Below are 17,428 nucleotides of genomic sequence, written 5' to 3'. Positions count from 1 at the left end.
CAGGCTTGGCGCCTGTGGCTCAAGTGGCTAAGGCGCCAGTCACATACATCTGAGCTGATGGGTTCAAATCCAGCCCAGGCCTGCCAAACAACAATGTTGGCTGCAACCAAAAAATAGCCGGGTGTTTCGGCAGGCGCTGTGGTCCCAGCTACTTGGAAGGCTGAGGGAGGAGAATCACTTGAACCCGGGAGTTGGAGGCTGCTGCGAGCTGTGATGCCACAGCACTCTACCCAGGGCAATAGCTTGAGGCTCTGTCTCAAAAAAAAAAAGTTGTCGGGCACATTTAATTAGTTCCAACTGCTAACTTCTTATTTTGTGGAACTTAGCTATGGCACATATGATAAATAAAAGTAAACATTTTTTTACCATACTTACTATCTGTCAGGCACTGTTCTATCTGCTTTACATATACCAATCCATTTATTCATCACAACAGTCCTACAAGGTGAGTCATTGTTACCATCCTCATTCTTCTGACGAGGCACAGAGAGGTTAAGTAACTTTTCCAAGGCCACACAGCAGGTTAGCACACCAGGGCTCAAACCCAGGCTGTCTGGCCCCAGATTCTCTAATTAATTAATCATATATTATTTTTCCAAAACAAACAGAATAGTGCCAAATTCAACATTTTCTCACAAATATTTCTTTTTTTTTTTTTTTTTTAGACAGAGTCTCAAGCTGTCCCCCTGGGTAGAGTGCCGTGGCATTACAACTCACAGCAACCTCCAACTCCTGGGCTCAAGTGAGTCTCCTGCCTCCGCCTCCCAAGTAGCTGGGACCACAGGCGCCCACCACAACGCCCGGCTATTTTTTGGTTGCAGCGTCATTGTTGTTTTGGCGGGTCCGGGCTAGGGATTCAAACCCGCCACCTTAGGTGTATGTGGCTGGCACCTTAGCTGGTTGAGCTATAGGCGCCGAGCCAAGTATTTCTAACTTATAAGAGAATTACACTTTAAAAACAGTATCTTTCTTTTTTCCCAAGCCAGGTTTTCAGGGTGCAAATAATCCTATAATTTAAAAGGTCTTTTATTTGTGTAGTAAAGAAACACGCATGGAGGATTCTGCAGTTGATTCGAGGAATTCCAAAATGACCCTCACTAAAAAATCCCCCCATCTCTCTCTGGAAAGCCCATACTAAATATTCTTTTAAAAGCTCAAGTTTCCTGTTTAAATGGGGCTAAATTCAATTTTATAGACAGTCTGGTGTCAACATTAGGAAAAAAACAGAAAGAAGTAATAATAACATCATTTATCTTGATACATGTCATACCTTTCACCCTGCGAATCACAAAACACCCATTCCACCACCGGCTCTGGGACACTCTCAGATATGCAGACCAGGGCGTCCTGATTTTCCATTTTTCTAAAGTAAGGTCTTCTTAATGTGTAAAGCAGTGTATCTAAAGCATCATAAATTATTAAATTTTAATATTTTGAAAATAATTCTCTTAGCAGCCCCCTCAAAAACAAAATAATTCCACATCATTAAGAAAAGCAGTGCCTTCTGCCCCCACACCATGGTGTCGAATGTTAAAGTTAAATATTAAAGGCTGCAACGTCAGCTTTGACATTTATCTTCTTGGTCAATTTCTTTGGGGATTTCGCAAATTCACAGATAACTAAAGTAAGTGGAGTGAACCCATGTAAAAAATACAAATACTGATATGCAGAAGAAAAAGGAAACTAGTAGAAACCCATAGCTCAAAACCTTCATTAAACATACCGAAATATTCATTACAAAATTGTACAAAATATTTACCAAGCATTTCTCTGCATGTTGACACTTAAATATAAAAGACATCAAATATAGTAGAATGTAAAATATGAGTTTGTTTATTTTCCTATGTATGGGGATCTTTGGGACACCCTGTAGTTTAAAACTCAGTTTTCTTCCCATACTATATCTGGAGTTAGGCAGAACTATACTAAGATTTAGAAATTCAGAAATATAGTAGGATGGAGTTAGGATTAGAGCAAAGTTTAGAGGTTAGTTGAGCCTCCATTCATGTAGGAGATACACACTCCCCACTTTCCACTCACCCCCCACCCCCATCCTGTGCATAACATACAACCTTTCTACTTCTGTTTGGATGTCTCTGGGGACTGGAGGGCACTACACCCCAGGACAGATCATTCCAATTTTTTGACAAACTTTTTTTTTTAAGACAGAGTCTCACTCTGTTGCCCAGGCAGCGTGCCATAGCATTAGCCTAGCTCATAGTAACCTCAAACTCCTGGGCTCAATAAATTCTCCTGCCTCAGCCTCCCACGCAGCAGGGACCACAGGTGCCCAATACAATGCCCAGCTAGTTTTTTTTTTTTTTTTTCCTGCTTTTAACACAGACAATGTCCTTCTTTCTCAGGCTGGTCTCCAACTCCTGAGTTCAAGGGATCCTCCTGCCTCAGCCTCCCAACGTGCTAGAATTACAGGCGGGACAAACTTTTTTTTAAAAAAGAAGTTTCTGGGTGGCCCCTGTGGCTCACTGAGTAGGGGGCTGGCCCCATATAGTGAGGGTAGCGGGTTCAAATCCAGTCCCGGCCAAACTGCAACAAAAAATAGCTAGGCGTTGTGGCCGGCACCTATAGTCCCAGCTACTCGGGAGGCTGAGGCAAGATAATCACCTAAGCCCAGGAGTTGGAGGTTGCTGTGAGCTGTGTGATGCCACAGCACTCTACTGAGGGTGACAAAGTGAGACTTTGTCTCTAATAAATAAATAAATAAATAAGAAGTTTCCCCATACTGAATTCTAATCTCTCTCCTTTTAAATAAAGCTTCCCTATATTGGATTCCAATCTCTCTGTTCATAACAAATTTTGTTTAATAACATTATGTATTGTGGGCAGTGCCTGCGGCTCAAAGGAGTAGGGTACTGGCCCCATATGCCAGAGGTGGTGGGTTCAAACCCAGCCCTGGCCAAAAATTGCAAAAAAAAAATGTATTGTTTGATATGCACATATATATGAAAGAATATATTCAGAGTAAATTTCAAAGTATAATAACAGCTTAATGGGCCCATTATCCAACTTAATAACTCAAATATTGAGATATATATATATGTTTTGAGAATAGGTCTCACTATGTTGCTCAGGCTGGAGCACAGTAGCTCTTCACAGACACAATCACAGCTCACTGCAGCCTCAAACTCCTAATCTCAAGAGATCTTCCAGCCTCAGCCTTCTGAGTAGTTGGGACTTATAGGCACCTGCCACTGCACCCAGCTAATAAATACATTTTAATCTACTTTTGTGGCTGGATGTGGTGACTCATGCCTATAATCCTAGGGAGGCTGAGGTGGGAGAATTGATTTATTTTATTTTTTGCAGTTTCTGGCCAGGGCAGGGTTTGAATCCACCACCTCAGGCATATGGGGCTGGTGTCCTACTCCTTTGAGCCACAGGCACCACCCAGGGAGAAATGCTTTAGCTCAGAAGTTCAAGACCAGCCTATGCAAAAGTGAGAGCTCTCCTCTACTAAAAATAGAAATACTAGCAGGGGTGTAGTGGCAGGTGTGTGTAGTCCCAGGTACTGGGGAGGCTGAGACAAGATGGATTGCTCAGTCCCAGGAGTTGGAGGTTGCTGTGAGCTATGATTACCACAGCATTCTATCCAGGGCAACAGAAGGAAGACTTTGTCTCAAAAAAACCCACCAAATACTTTTGTGCTTTTCCCCATCTCTCAACCCCTAGTGACCCCTATCCTGAATTCTGTAGTGCATTATTCTTGCATTCCTCAAAACAGTTACCACATACATACGTGTACCTAAAAAACATTGATTTATTTTATTCTTGAGCTTCAAAATACATTCAATATGTAACTTCTACAACTTCATTTCTTTAATAATATACCTAGGAGAGGAACTGTTGGTTTACATGGCATGAGCCTGTTCAGCTTTACATATAACGGCATAATTTTCATAGTGGTTATACTAATTTACATTTACACAGCAGGCAACATGTATGAGAGCACCTATTGTTACTCTTTATACCGGCAAAGACTTCTAAATTTTCAACATTCTAGTAGGTATAAAATGGTACCTCATCATGGTCTTAATTTGATTTCTCAATTATTGGTTTAACATGTGTCAAAATAATTAATTAGATGTCCATTAGGCTGAGATAGCTCTAGTGCCTTGGGCCCCTACATAAGCAAACCCCAACCCAACTCAATGTAAGTGGTAAAATGAAATGAATAATCACTCAGAAACTGCCAGCTCACCTCTAACCAGGGACTTTCCACTTTAACCAATCAGATTTTCTTTGTCTTGCTTCTGTGAACACCTTATAAAAATTTTCCCCTCAAATCTCCTCAGTGGAGCCCGACTGGCTTGCCATCTGGCACTACTCAATTCATGAATCACTGTCATCTCAAATAGACTCTTAAATTTTAATGTGTCCAAGTTATCTTTTAATGTATATTTATGGATCATTTAGGTTTTGTGCTCTGAAAAGGAAGTGTCCAGCCATGTCTTTTGTTCATATTTTTATTTTGTTATTGCTTTTTTTCTTTTCCTTTCTTTTCTTTTGTTGTGACAGTGTCTCTCTATGTTGCCTTCGGTAGAGTGCTATGGTGTCACAGCTCACAGCAACCTCAAACTCTTGGGCTTAAGCAATTCTCTTGCCTCAGCCACCCAAGTAGCTAGAACTATAGGCACCCGCCACAAGGCTCGGCTATTTTTTTGTTGTTGTTGCAGTTGTCATTGTTGGTTAGCTGGCCCGGGCCGGGTTCGGACCTGCCAGCCTCGGTGCAGGTGGCTGGCGCCATAACAACTGTACTGCAGGCACTGAGCCTGCTTTGTTTTTCTTATTGATTTATAGAAGCTCTTATATATTATGACTATTAATCCTTTCTTGACTGTGTCCTACAGGAGTCTTTTTCCATCTGGTCACCTTGTGATGACTTTTACTTTTTGTCTGCATAATTTCTATCCACTGACTCTAATTCTATGCTCTGGAGCAATTTGTTTTTAAAGGTCTAGCTTTGCTTCTGTATGAAAAACTCTGAGTATTTAAAATTAGAAACCAAGGTCAAGAGAAACATTACTATCCAAAGGTATTTTAGTCAGTCCAAGTTTCCCAGCTGAAATCCCAGAAGAATTTCCTCTATAATACATTGCCATCAATCCTCTCCCCTCAGAATGTTTTCTTCTCTATGCTAAACGTTCCCAATTCCTTCAGCTGCTCCTAATTTAAGGAATTCCTAGTTCTCCACCATCCTGGTTGCTCTATTTTGCCAGAGTTCATCAGAAAAAAAAACTGTAGTACTAAAAATAATAATCTTCTATTAATTTCCTTCATGTCGACATTACATTTTCAAGAATACTGCCAAAGTTCAAATTTACTTTTTTTAGCAACCATGCCAAACCGTTGGTTAATGCTGAGCTTGTGGTTGACTCAACCCTTTCCTCTTTTTCACGGCGACTGTTGCCAAGTCTCTCCCACCTATTTTGGGGGCCTCACCACCTAGCATGTTACCATTTACCTGAATAATTGTTGCTAGGTTTTGCGATATAAATGTTACGTTAAAGAAGATACCCTAAATACAACAGAGACATAACAGATGCCGCTTCCCTTGCACAACTATATAAATTTGTCAAAAAAGAGAGAGAAAGAAAGACAGGGGCTGGGGGGGGCAAGGGGGAGAAAACAAGAAGTGTCTCATCCTCCTATCCCGGGGAGCACACACGTACTGTCCCACAGAGCAGGTGAGAACAAAATCAAAAACCAGCAAAGGCTCTTTGATTTCTGTCCTTCTAGGGCTCTGGTCCTATCAATTTCAGGGTAATTAACGGGCTTTCTGGAGCACATCTTGACAAGTTTTGACTTTACCTGATTTTTATTTTACAAGCTGACTTTAGAACCTCATACCCAACCCTAAACCCTAGTAAGGTAACACTGCTGGGAATCTAAAATGTTAGCCGCCTTTATGGCCAGCCCACGTGCTCTCCCACGAGACCCAGTGTGTAGTGTGGTGCTGAAAATATAGACCGTCACATGGGCCTCTGGTTGCGCCCGTCGCCACACCCCTCAGAGCGTCTGCGTTCTCATCTGTGTCAACGCAGGATCTTAGCATGTGAGATGACACTTGCAGAATTTCTCTAGCAAAGGGTAGCTGTGGTGACTCCTGCCCCACGGCACTCTGTGGGCTGGACACACACACTTTGCACATTTGACTCAGACGAGGAACAGGGGAGCCTGGCAAGTTGTACTAATATATAGCCAGGGAACCTAATTTCAAGTGATATTAACTCAGAGTTTTTGGAGCACTTCACTGGCCCCCAAAGACACAAGGACAGAAGTGAACACAGCCATCTTCACTCCTGATTAGTCCCGGAAGGTGAAGCAGCTCACTCAGTGTGCACAGGTCTGTGCCTGGTGGGGACAGAGCAAGAAGAGACCAGAAAGCGCAAGCAGGTGGCGACAGTGCCAGCTACACAGCTGCCCCTCCTGGCAAGAACGCTGGGATCGTCCCTCGCCATCTGCACACCGTCTGGCCTTTGTCTAGACCTGCACTGCAGCCACTAGCTACATGGGGCTATTTAAATTTAAATTTTGGTTAATTCAAATTAAATAAAATGAAAACTTTAGGTTCTTCAGTCACCCTGGACACATTTCAGGTGTTCAACAGCCCCATGCAGCCAGTGGTTACTGTATTGGACAAGGCAGAAAAAGAACATGTTTAGCCTCTCTGAAAATTCTAATGAATCATGCTCAGGCTTTATAATCCCAAGGGTATATAATTGTATTCCCATTCTCCAGATAAGGATCTTGAGGCTCAGAGACATTAATAGTCTCATACTGATGGAGGTCAGGGATACAGTGAAAACAGTCTCTGACCCCTCCCCTTGGTACACAACTGTTAAGTGACCCACCAAAGGTGGTAGTGTCAGAACCAGAACTAGAACCCTGGTCTTCTGACTCTAAGCTCAGAATGTCCTTCATTTCTTCCCTGTCAGCCGTCTGTTACGGAAAAGTGAGTCACCTGAATAGAGAATGTCCCAGCTTCTTTAACAGCACTCACATTCTGAGAGCCGCGGACACCAGATTCTCAGTTCTCTGTAAGTTACAGCTTGGTGGGAATTTAACTCATTCAGCTGCGCATTGAGGGAAACATGAGCGTTGTGTCTGGAGGAGCTGGTCAAAGCTCCTGGGCTCTACACCCCTTCTTGGGAACACTGGTCTTCCAGGCTGGAATACTAGTAGCAGGCTGGACTTACTTCTTATACTCACTGTAAACAAGATTGTGTAATTGGTAGCTTCGCTCTGAATAAAAAGTAGGTATTCTCCAGCTTGGGTTTCTGTCATTTTCAAAATGACCATGGAAACAACTCCTCTGCAAAACAAGAAAGAGAACTGGTTATTTTGGAAAAGGTATGAAACTCAAAACAAAATTTCACACTGACTAAGAAGGCGGTTCTGCGGCTCCCACATTCCCTGAGCGGTGTGGAGGGCAGCGCTGTGGAGGACACAGCCTCTGCCATGTGTGAGGCTCCCCTGAGCACGGTGAGTTGCGCCTGGATTCTGAACAAGTGCTGCTCTTGAGCGCGAGTGAGCTCCGTTCCTGCACCATCACCTCGTGTTTTCTGAGCTTCTAGGAAGAAACGTCCCAAGCAAAAACACACTCCCATTCCCTTCAGTGACAAGGCACCTCCGTGATCATAGGTGGTACCTGGTCACCAGCCTCCGCTTCCCATTTGCAGGACTGAGATGACTGTACAAGTGAAATATATTGAGATGTAAAATGTCCTCTGGCTTGTGCCTCTATCTCACTCAATGAAAAAATTCAAGCAAAATCAGACATAAGGGATTTTCCTACAAAGTACTATTAGCATTGCTCAGAATATCACACAGGTATAAGGAGAATGGTGTATCAGTGTCACTGCTTTTAACCTCTCAGATAATTGGTAAAGATAAATTTGGCTGGGGAGCCTTCCCTTCCAAGAGATAACTGTGATGTGTATTTGAAGCTACCCACTGTTTTTGTTTCGTTTTGTTTTTTGAGACAGTCTCACTCTGGCATCCTGGGTAGAGTGTAGTGGTGTCATCCTAGCTCACTGTAACCTCAAACTCCTGGGCTCAAACAATCCTCCTACCTCAGTCTCCTGAGTAACTAGGACTACAGGTGTGCACCCCCATGCCAGGCTAATTTTTCTATTTTTAGTAGAGACAGGGTCTTGCTCTTGCTCAGGCTGGTCTCAAACTCCTGAGCTCAAACAATCCACCAATTTGGGCCTCCTAGAGTGACAGTATTACGGGTGTGAGCCACCACCCCCAGCCGATGTTACCCACTTTGATTAAAGCTTAAAGTACTCTTAGCAGTTTGCAGAGTGATGTTGCCTTCAGTGCATACTTTCTGACTTTCAGGCCTTTAACTGCTCAAAGTGCTGCTTTTCTCCAAGGGTGTTAGCATCAGCTGGGAGTTGACGAAGATACAGAATCTTGGGCCCCACTCAGACCTGATGCATCAGAATTTGCATTTTGACAAGATCCTCAGGCAATCCAATAGCATGTTATATTTGAAAAGCCCTATTTTAGAACATCAAGCAGCTTTAAGAATGCATGTGCTTGCATTCGTGACAACTGCCGATTAGGAGGACGCACAGTAAAGTATGTATTTGACTTGCTTCTGCAGATTTATTTTGGTGATACTTTCTTTCTCTGAACTATTCCTTCTCCCGGTATCATGTGTGAACTCTTGAAAGCTCAGGTGTTCAATTTTTCTGCCTATGAGCCAGAGTCCAGACACACATTTCAATAACTCTATGAAAAAGTCACTCCAGATGTTTTGGTACTAAGTTAATGAATCCATATAAGAACCATAATGTTGGCTACGAAACTGGTATGGGGTGAAAAAATCCTCACTTTTCTATTTTAACCTCAATTTGGTGAAAACTGTCATAGTATACAATTTGAATAAAATTAACAGAACATTTCTTTAAGTCAAAATTCTTCATACAAGAGTGCTTGGGTTCAATGTCAAGGTAAAAGTAACCAAAAACCGGAAGTGAGTAATGTAATCTCAAAAGAGAAAGGAAAATCAGTGTGTCCCAAGATTTAGAAGTGAACTTCAGAATTATACCCACCATTCTGAAATCACTCAAGAGTTTATTTGACCTTAAAGAACAAATACAAATAACCACCACAGTCAGTCACAAAGATGTTCTCCAATACCTCTGCCAAGGGGCACGGTACCCCTTCCAGGCCATTAGGGTACCATTTACTGCATCGTTCCTGGAAAGACACGCCTTCTCTACAGGTAGGCACTAAAGAACATCACCAAGAATTAAAAAGAAAGGCGGCCTTAGAACTGCTAAGTGTGTATTTTTTTCCTTGGAGATGGGAATCTCAGTATGTTGCCGAGGCTAGCTTCAAACCCTGGGCTCAACTGATCCCCCTACCTCAGTCTCCTGAGTAGCTGGGATTACAAGCATGCAGCATCACACCCAGCCTAAAGCGGGCATTTAAATGGCCTGTGTCCTTGGCTCTGTCTGGCTTTAGCAGAAGACAAGGACAGCAGATGGCAGCAATCAGCATAGAGTCAGAGTCTGCTGGGTATCCACATATCTTGGCTAAGATACTTTTCTGGATAATGAAACCAGTGTTTCTTATATAAATATCAATGTCTTACTAAAATATTTTGTAGATATCAAATAACATTGTAATCTTCCCTATTATATTGCAAAACAAGATAGATGAAATCGAATGTCTTTCTCCAGGCATTTCCCAGAAGAAAACTTCTTGTTCTTCCAACTAGAACAAAATGAAAACTTTCTAACCTTTTAAGATAAATAACTTTAGGCTGCATTTCTAACTAAGCGCCCATAGCTCAGTGGGTAGGGCACTGGCCACATACACAGAGGCTGGAGGGTTTAAACCCAGCCTGGGCCAGCTAAAATGACAACGACAACTACAACAAAAAAATAGCCAGGCATTGTGGCGGGTGCCTGTAATCCCAGCCACTTGGGAGACTGGGATTAAGCCCAAGAGTTGGAGGTTGCTGTGAGTTGTGATGCTATAGCACTCTATTAAAGGCAATGTAGTGAGACTCTGTCTCAAAAACAAAAAGAAAAGAAAACTTTCTAACCTTTTATCTTTATCACAATATCCAATTTAAAAAAGACACTTTAAAAATCCCAAATATTCTGGGCAGTGCCTGTGGCTCAAAGGAGTAGGGCGCCAGCTCCATATACTGGAGGTGGCGGGTTCAAACCCGGCCCCGGCCAAAAACTACAAAAAAAAATAGAATCCCAAATATTCTTTCCACCATTTGCTTTACATTTTTCCAGCCATTCACTGCTTTCTATAAGTTTTCATATATATAATTAAATTAATATATATTCATACATAATTAAATTAATATAGTTTATTTGTAGTTTTAGATTTACAGAAAAATTCAATGAAAATCCTATTATGTGTCCTTCTCTCCACACACACAGCTTCCCTTATTATTAATACTTTTCAGAGGCGTGACATAGTTGTTACAATTGATGAACCAATACGGATACATTGTTAATTAAAGTTCATAGTTTGTGTTAGATTTCACTTCTGTGTTGTACAGCCTATGAAATTTGACAGATACATCGTGTCCTGTTCATGCCCTAACTATATTTAGTGCATTATTTCGCTGGAGATAAAGAGCTACAATAAACATGGACAGAAACTTGAAAAGGAATTCCAAATGAACCACATTTTATGGAAGTAAGTATTCCTCTAAAAATCCAGCAGTTGTACATTCCCCTTCTCTTACCTGTTCTGTAAATCAAAGTGTGGCTGGCAGTTCAGGGAGCTGTGCTTAAACACCCAGAGACACGATATGTTCCCCGGCGTGTTGACCAGGACTTGCAGTGTGATGGACGCAAACACGTCCACTTCCACCGTGGCAGCTTCGTATGCTGTCCCGGAGCTCTTGGATCTCAAAGCGCACCCAAGGTCTTCTGGTGATTCTGACACCTACATTGTAGATAGAACCAGGACAGTTCATAACAAATGTACCTTTAATGCAGCCCCTTTTTAGTCTGGAAAGCTTACCACACACATGCCTGCTAACTTACTGCACACAACACCCATGCATGCTGTAACCCATTGAGAACATATCAGAAGCTGAAAATCCTATTAAATTTAATTCTCCAAGGAAAAGATAAATAACTTTAGGCTGCATTTCTAAAATGTCATATGGACTGTTAAAGGGTTAAGTTTTGTCCTCCTCCTCCAGATTCATATATGGAGGTTCTAAACCTCAGTTCTTCAGAATATGACTTATTTGGAGATAGGGTTTTTACAGAGATAGTCAGGGTAAAATGAGATTATTAGGGTGACCTTTAATCCAATATGACTGGTAACCTTATTAAGAAGAGGAGATTTTTGAGACAGGTACTCGGACAGGGAGAATGTCATGTGAGCAAGAGAACCAACGAGAGAGGCCTGGCCCTTAGAAGGGACCAACCCCACCAACATCTTCATTTTGAACTTCTGGAGTCCAAAATCATGAGACAATAAATTTCTGTTGTTTAAATCACACATACTTTGTTACATCAGTCCTAGCACACTACCATATGGACCAGTGATTTTCAACCAGTGTGCCACAGCACACTGGTGTGCTGTGAAAAATTTTAAAGATCATTAATTAAATTATTTTTGAAAGAAGTTCAAAGCACAGTAAGTATATTCTTTCTTGTAGCTATTTTTTTAATCAACATAATTTTAAGTGTGCCATGGAAATTTAATTATAGGTTCAAGTGTGCCACGAGATAAAACACTGATGTGGACAATAATTATAAAATTCATAATATATAGATAAATATATGTATGATTATTGGCATACAGATTGAATTTACATAGCAATGGTAAATTGGTATCTGTGTTAGAGCAAATTTTAAAACCACCTTTTTCTGGACAGGTGTACCTATAGGCTCATTGCAGCCACCACCTTCTTTGTTTGCTTTAAATAATCAAGATACACCTTCCACCTCCGTAACAGGTGAGCAGCACACGTGAGCACATGCACACTTCTGCAGGTGAAGAGCAAAGTAGCTCTTCTGCTACTGATCAGAAGCCATATTTCTGGCATTATTTGCTCACTATTCAGATAGTGTCTGGTAAGTTTTCTTAGTCAATATCTGGTAAGTGTAAGAGCATCTTCTGGGTCCTATAAGACTAGAAAGAAAAGATGCTGATCTTGTCTTTAAAGAGTCTTGAATCTAGCAGGGAGAAATAACAGGAGGAATATGATGTTCTCCATAAAAAGATGCCAACTATTGTGAAAGGTACATTTTAACTGCTCTGGAATTTCAAAAGAGAGAGAGGAGACTTCTAACTGGGTATGTTGAGGATCTTTACCCAAGTCCAACAATTGACTTAAAAGATAGGTGCCGGGGTCCTGCCCCAGGGCCAGGGTCTCTTAAGACCTACGGAAATAGCAGTGATCGACTGGGAAAAAATAAAAGTAAAAGCTGTAAGAGATAAAGGGATAGGGCACACAGAATAGAGTTTTAAAAGGTGGGCACAGTTGCTTAAGCTGTTCTCTTGATCTCTGCCTGGGCCATAATATAAACCCCCACAATGGGTATTTGCTTTTGGAAGGTTGTTGACTATTGACTGGGCAGGGGTTGGCCTGGTTAATGTTCCTTCCCAGGCTTCATGCTCAGCTTCTCCTATGGCCATTGTTCTTCAGAGCGGCTTACAGACCCAGCAGGGGTGTTTATAAGCTGTGTCCCTTACAGACCAGCCTTCCACTAAATGCAGAAACTTCCCAGACAAGCAATTCAATTGTTATGTTAAAAGTAAGCTAGCTGGCTCGGAGCCTGTGGCTCAAGTGGCTAAGGCACCAGCCACATACACCCAAGGTGGCAGGTTTGAATCCAGCCCGGGCCCACCAAACAATAATGATGACTGCAACCAAAAAATAGCCAGGTATTGTGTGCGGGCGCCTGTGGGAGGCAGAGGCAGGAGACTCGCTTGAGCCCAGGAGTTGGAGGTTGCTGTGAGCTTTGATGCCACAGCACTCTACCCAGGGGGACAGCCTGAGGCCCTGTCTCAAAAAAAAAGAAAAAAAAAAGTAAGCTAGCTAAGGGGGGTGACCACAGCTCAGGGGTTTGGGCACTGGCCACATGCTCTGGGGCTGGTGGGTTCCATCCTGGCCTAGGCCTACTAAACAAAACAAACAAAACAAAATAGCTGGGCATTGTGGCAGGTGCCTGGAGTCTCACTATGTCACCCTCAGTAGAGTGCCATGGCATCACAGCTCAAAGCAACTTTTGGGCTTAAGCGATTCTCTTGCCTCAGCCTCCCAAGTAGCTGGGACCACAGGAGCCTGTCACAATGCCCAGCTATTTTGTTGTTGTTGTTGTTGCAGTTGTCATTGTTTAGCTAGGGCCAGATATGAACCCACCACCCTCAATGTATGTGGCTTGTGCTGTAACCACTGTGCTACAGACAACGACCCTAGAAAGAACTTTTAAAAATTAAAGGACACAGGACCAAACACAGAAAAATGAGAAAAATAACTGAGTAGACAATTCAGCAAAAACATATAAAGAATGGCCCTCAAGCCAGGCATTGTGGTGGGCGCTTATAGTCCCAGCTACGTGGGAGACTGAGGCAAGAGAATCGCCTAAGCCCAGGAGTTGGAGGTTGCTGTGAACTGTGACATCACAGCACTCTACCAAAGGTGATAAAGTGACACTCTGTCTCTAAAAAATAAAAAATAAAAAGATGGCCCTCAAACATATGAGAAAATGTTTAAACTCATTTATAATTAGATAATCATAAATTAAAACACCACCAAGACATCACTTCTTATTCTGACTGTCAAAACATTAAAGACTATGACAACAAATTTTGTTGTCATAGGCTGTGAGGAAAGAGTTTCTCTCATACAGTGCTGGAGGAATGCACATTGACACAACCCTTCTGGAGAGGAATTTGGCAACATCTAATAAAACTACACAGGAACTGCCATTTGAGCCAAAAATTCCACTTTTAGAATACACCTCCAACAATTAATTGTAGCATGATTTTAATTGCAAAATATTGGAAACAACCTGAATGTTCATACATAGTAGAGTGCTTGAATAAACTATGGCATATCCAGACCATGGAGTACTATGCAGCTATAGAAAAGAAAGAGGACAGCCTCTGTGAACTAATTTGGTGTGATTTCCTGGATGCACTGTTAAGGGAAGAAAAGTACCATAAGTGCAGAAAATATATCCACATTGGTTATAATTACGTTCTGATAGTCAAATACATTTAGAAATCAAAAAATGTATATCCACATTGAAGTATGTTACACCACTTAAAAAGAAAGGAATATAAAGAGATACACACGCATCTGCTCATTTGTGCACAATAAACATAGGACTAATATCAAAAAATCGAAAGAGATTGGTTAACTGTAGGAGGTATGTGAGAAGAGCTCAGAAACTTGGCAGCAGAAACGAGAAGGGAGTGACGCTTCCCTGAGTATGCCATTTTATACAGCTCTGACAGCAGCAGAGTCAGGTTTCACAAAGTCAAAAACAAGTATTTAAACCAAGCAGGATATAGGAGGGATAGGATGGGGGGCGGACAACACATGGAATACAAACCAAATTAATTTAATTATATTATAAATCAACAAAAAAACCATAGTGAAGAGGATGAGAAAGAAGAGAACTAACCTAGGTAACTTGGGAAAATACTACTCTGGATACAAAGCTAAAGACCAAAAGAGCCATATACAAATACTATGTTTTAGTTAGTAAATCTGTTTCCCATTGGGGTATGAGTTAGCAATTCTGAAACTAGTTTATCCATACATGCTATTTCCCAGCTCTGTCTGCCAAGAGAGACTAGATGCAATGATACCCCAACAGAAATGAGCACATCCAGTTCTCAAACCCCGATTTCTAAACATTGCCCCCCAAGAAACCAGAGCTCCTGGGAGAAGTGCTTAATTCCAGGGCAAAGGCAAGAAAAATGCAAGATGAGACTGAACGATCTTTCAGTGCCAGCAGGTAAGAAAGGGCTTGAGAAAAGATGGGGACGTGTTGGAAGGAGAGAGAAGCCAAACTGAAGCAGCTCCCAATGGCCACAGCTGGAACAATTTGAGCAACGAAATAAATAATGATAGCAATAAACAATAATCATTAAAATCCATAGCATACAATAAATTTCCACGAGCCCATATTGATACATTATGAATATATAATTGAATACATTAAAAAATAGGAGAGAAGAGGGAGGTGTCCCTCAGAAGAATTCTAATTAATAAACAGAAGGAATGAAGGAAAAAGTGAACCACCATTAGGCAAACACCACAGTAGTAACTGTAGGCAAGACTCAGCAAAGGATGCTGAAATCAGTGGTGAAAATTGGAGAAGTAGGATATTTGCATCTCCCCTAAGAGATTTATGACAAGGGAAAAGACAGCAAGTTTACAGTGGAGAGACTTGGCACACAGCAACTGAAAGTTGCACACCAACGAGGGGGCATGGACGGCTTGTTTTCACATGTTCCCAACCCCCCCACATTGGTTTTCTTTTTTTTTTAATTTCAGATTAAAATAAGAGCACACATGATTGGGTTACATCCCCCATTGGTTTTCAAGTGTTCTAATCTGTCTAAGTGACATCCTATAACTCCTAATAGGATGAGCTGAGAAGGACTCAGCATTACTTCTGAGAAATTCTTTCCAAAAAATGAATAATTTCCATCTCACTGTGAAAAGACATCAGACAAATCCAAATTGAGTGATTCTCTACAAAATAGCTTTCAAAAAGTCAAAGTCATGAAAGATAAAGGCTGAGGAACTGTCACACACTGAAACAAGCTAAAGGGACATGACCCCCAGTGCATGCAAGGTCTCGGATGGGATCACGGAATGGAAAAGGGCCATTAGTGGAAAAATTGGGGAAATTTGAATTAGGCATGTAAGTTAGTTAATTTCCTGGTTTTGATCATTGTACTATGGTTACATAAGATGCTTACATTAGGGAAAGCAAGGTGATGGGTATATATGACCTCTCTGCTCTATATATTTTAATTGGCAAATGAAAAATTGCATGTATTTATGGTGTACACAGTGGTGTTTATACACACACACACACAAAGTGGAATGATTAAATCAAGTAATTAACATATCCATCACCCTCCATTTTATGTGATAAGAACATTTCAAATCCACTCCTTAGCAAATTTTAAGGGCTGTTTATAGTGCTTTTTTTTTTTTTTTTTTTTTTTTGCAGTTTTGGCCAGGGCTGGGTTTGAACCCGCCACCTCCGGCATATGGGGCCGGCACCTTACTCCTTTGAGCCACAGACACCACCCCCTATGGTACATTATTATTAACTATGGTCATCATGCTGTAAATAGATCTCTGGAACTTATTTCTTCTTCTTCTTTTTTTTTTTGTAAAGACAGAGTCTTAGCTTTATTGCCCTCAGTAGAGTGCCGTGGCGTCACACAGCTCACAGCAACCTCCAACTCCTCGGCTTAGGCAATTCTCCTGCCTCAGCCTCCCAAGTAGCTGGGAATACAGGAGCCCGCCACAAGCCCTGCTATTTTTTGGTTGTAGTTGTCATTGTTGTTGGCAGGCCTAGACCGGATTCAAACCTGCCAGCTCTGGTGTATGTGGCTGGCGCCGCCACAATGCCTGGCTATTTTTTTTTGTTGCATTTGTCCAGGGCCAGGTTTGAACCCGCCACCCTCAGTACATGGGGCCGGTGCCCTACCCACTGAGCCACAGGCGCCACCCAAACTTATTCCTTCTGTCACTTTGTAACCTTTAGCCAACATCTCCCTATTCCCTGCTCCCTCACACTAGCTTTGCAAGTTTTCTATAAATTTCAAATTCTTCCAAAATGAAAATTGTTTAAAAATTAATTCAAATAGACAAATCTGGGGGTCTCAGAGGAGACAGAAGAGCAAAGGGAATTGCATAATAAAGGTACAGCACAAAGGTGGTGGGTGACAGAGCACCAGAAGTACTTGCTTGAATAGCACAGGTATGCATACCAGGAGTGGAGGGATGCTCTTGACAGTCAGGCCAAGTTCGTCAGTGCCCAGCCAGGCGGAGGCCCATGGTACCACGAGGCACTGGAATTTAAGACATTGCGGCATCTAAAATCCACAATGTTAAAAAAAAACTGAACTTTTGTAATTACGGTTATGTTCCCTCCATTGATCTTCTTAGAAAAATAATCACAAAATAAGGATGTGAAGTTGCCTTAAAAAAAATCTCTAACACAGTTCCTTGCTTACATAAGTAAAACAGCTGGATAAGCTGTGGAAAGTCCAGCAGAAATACATAAGGTGATCTACAGACCAGAGAAAGTCTACTATTCTTTTCCAAATCAGTACTACAGAAGCCCTCCAGCTGAAACAAAACAAAACAAAACAAAAAAACCGTGTTCCAGGCTCGGCGCCTATAGCTCAACCGGCTAAGGCGCCAGCC

The 17,428-nt window shown here is 41.8% G+C and overlaps 1 protein-coding gene across 2 annotated transcripts in view; it reads right to left on the bottom strand.

Annotated features, from left to right (window-relative positions):
* FLT3 (fms related tyrosine kinase 3) overlaps window positions 1-17,428 on the bottom strand; it is an 80,538-nt gene that overhangs the window by 38,427 nt on the left and 24,683 nt on the right. For both annotated transcript variants that reach the window (XM_003797615.1, XM_003797616.3), the window contains exons 3-5: window positions 10,745-10,947; window positions 7,215-7,330; window positions 1,271-1,400 (exon numbers count right to left, since the gene is read on the bottom strand). In XM_003797615.1, coding sequence (XP_003797663.1) covers window positions 1,271-1,400; window positions 7,215-7,330; window positions 10,745-10,947 — 449 coding nt within the window. The remainder of the gene's footprint in view (window positions 1-1,270; window positions 1,401-7,214; window positions 7,331-10,744; window positions 10,948-17,428) is intronic.

The sequence above is a fragment of the Otolemur garnettii genome, unplaced genomic scaffold, assembly GCF_000181295.1.
Source record: "Otolemur garnettii isolate 467f Iridium unplaced genomic scaffold, OtoGar3 scaffold00120, whole genome shotgun sequence".
In the NCBI taxonomy this organism is placed as follows: Eukaryota; Metazoa; Chordata; class Mammalia; order Primates; family Galagidae; genus Otolemur; species Otolemur garnettii.
Note: the sequence above shows the minus strand (reverse complement) of the source record. Positions and strands in the feature narration are given on the sequence as shown.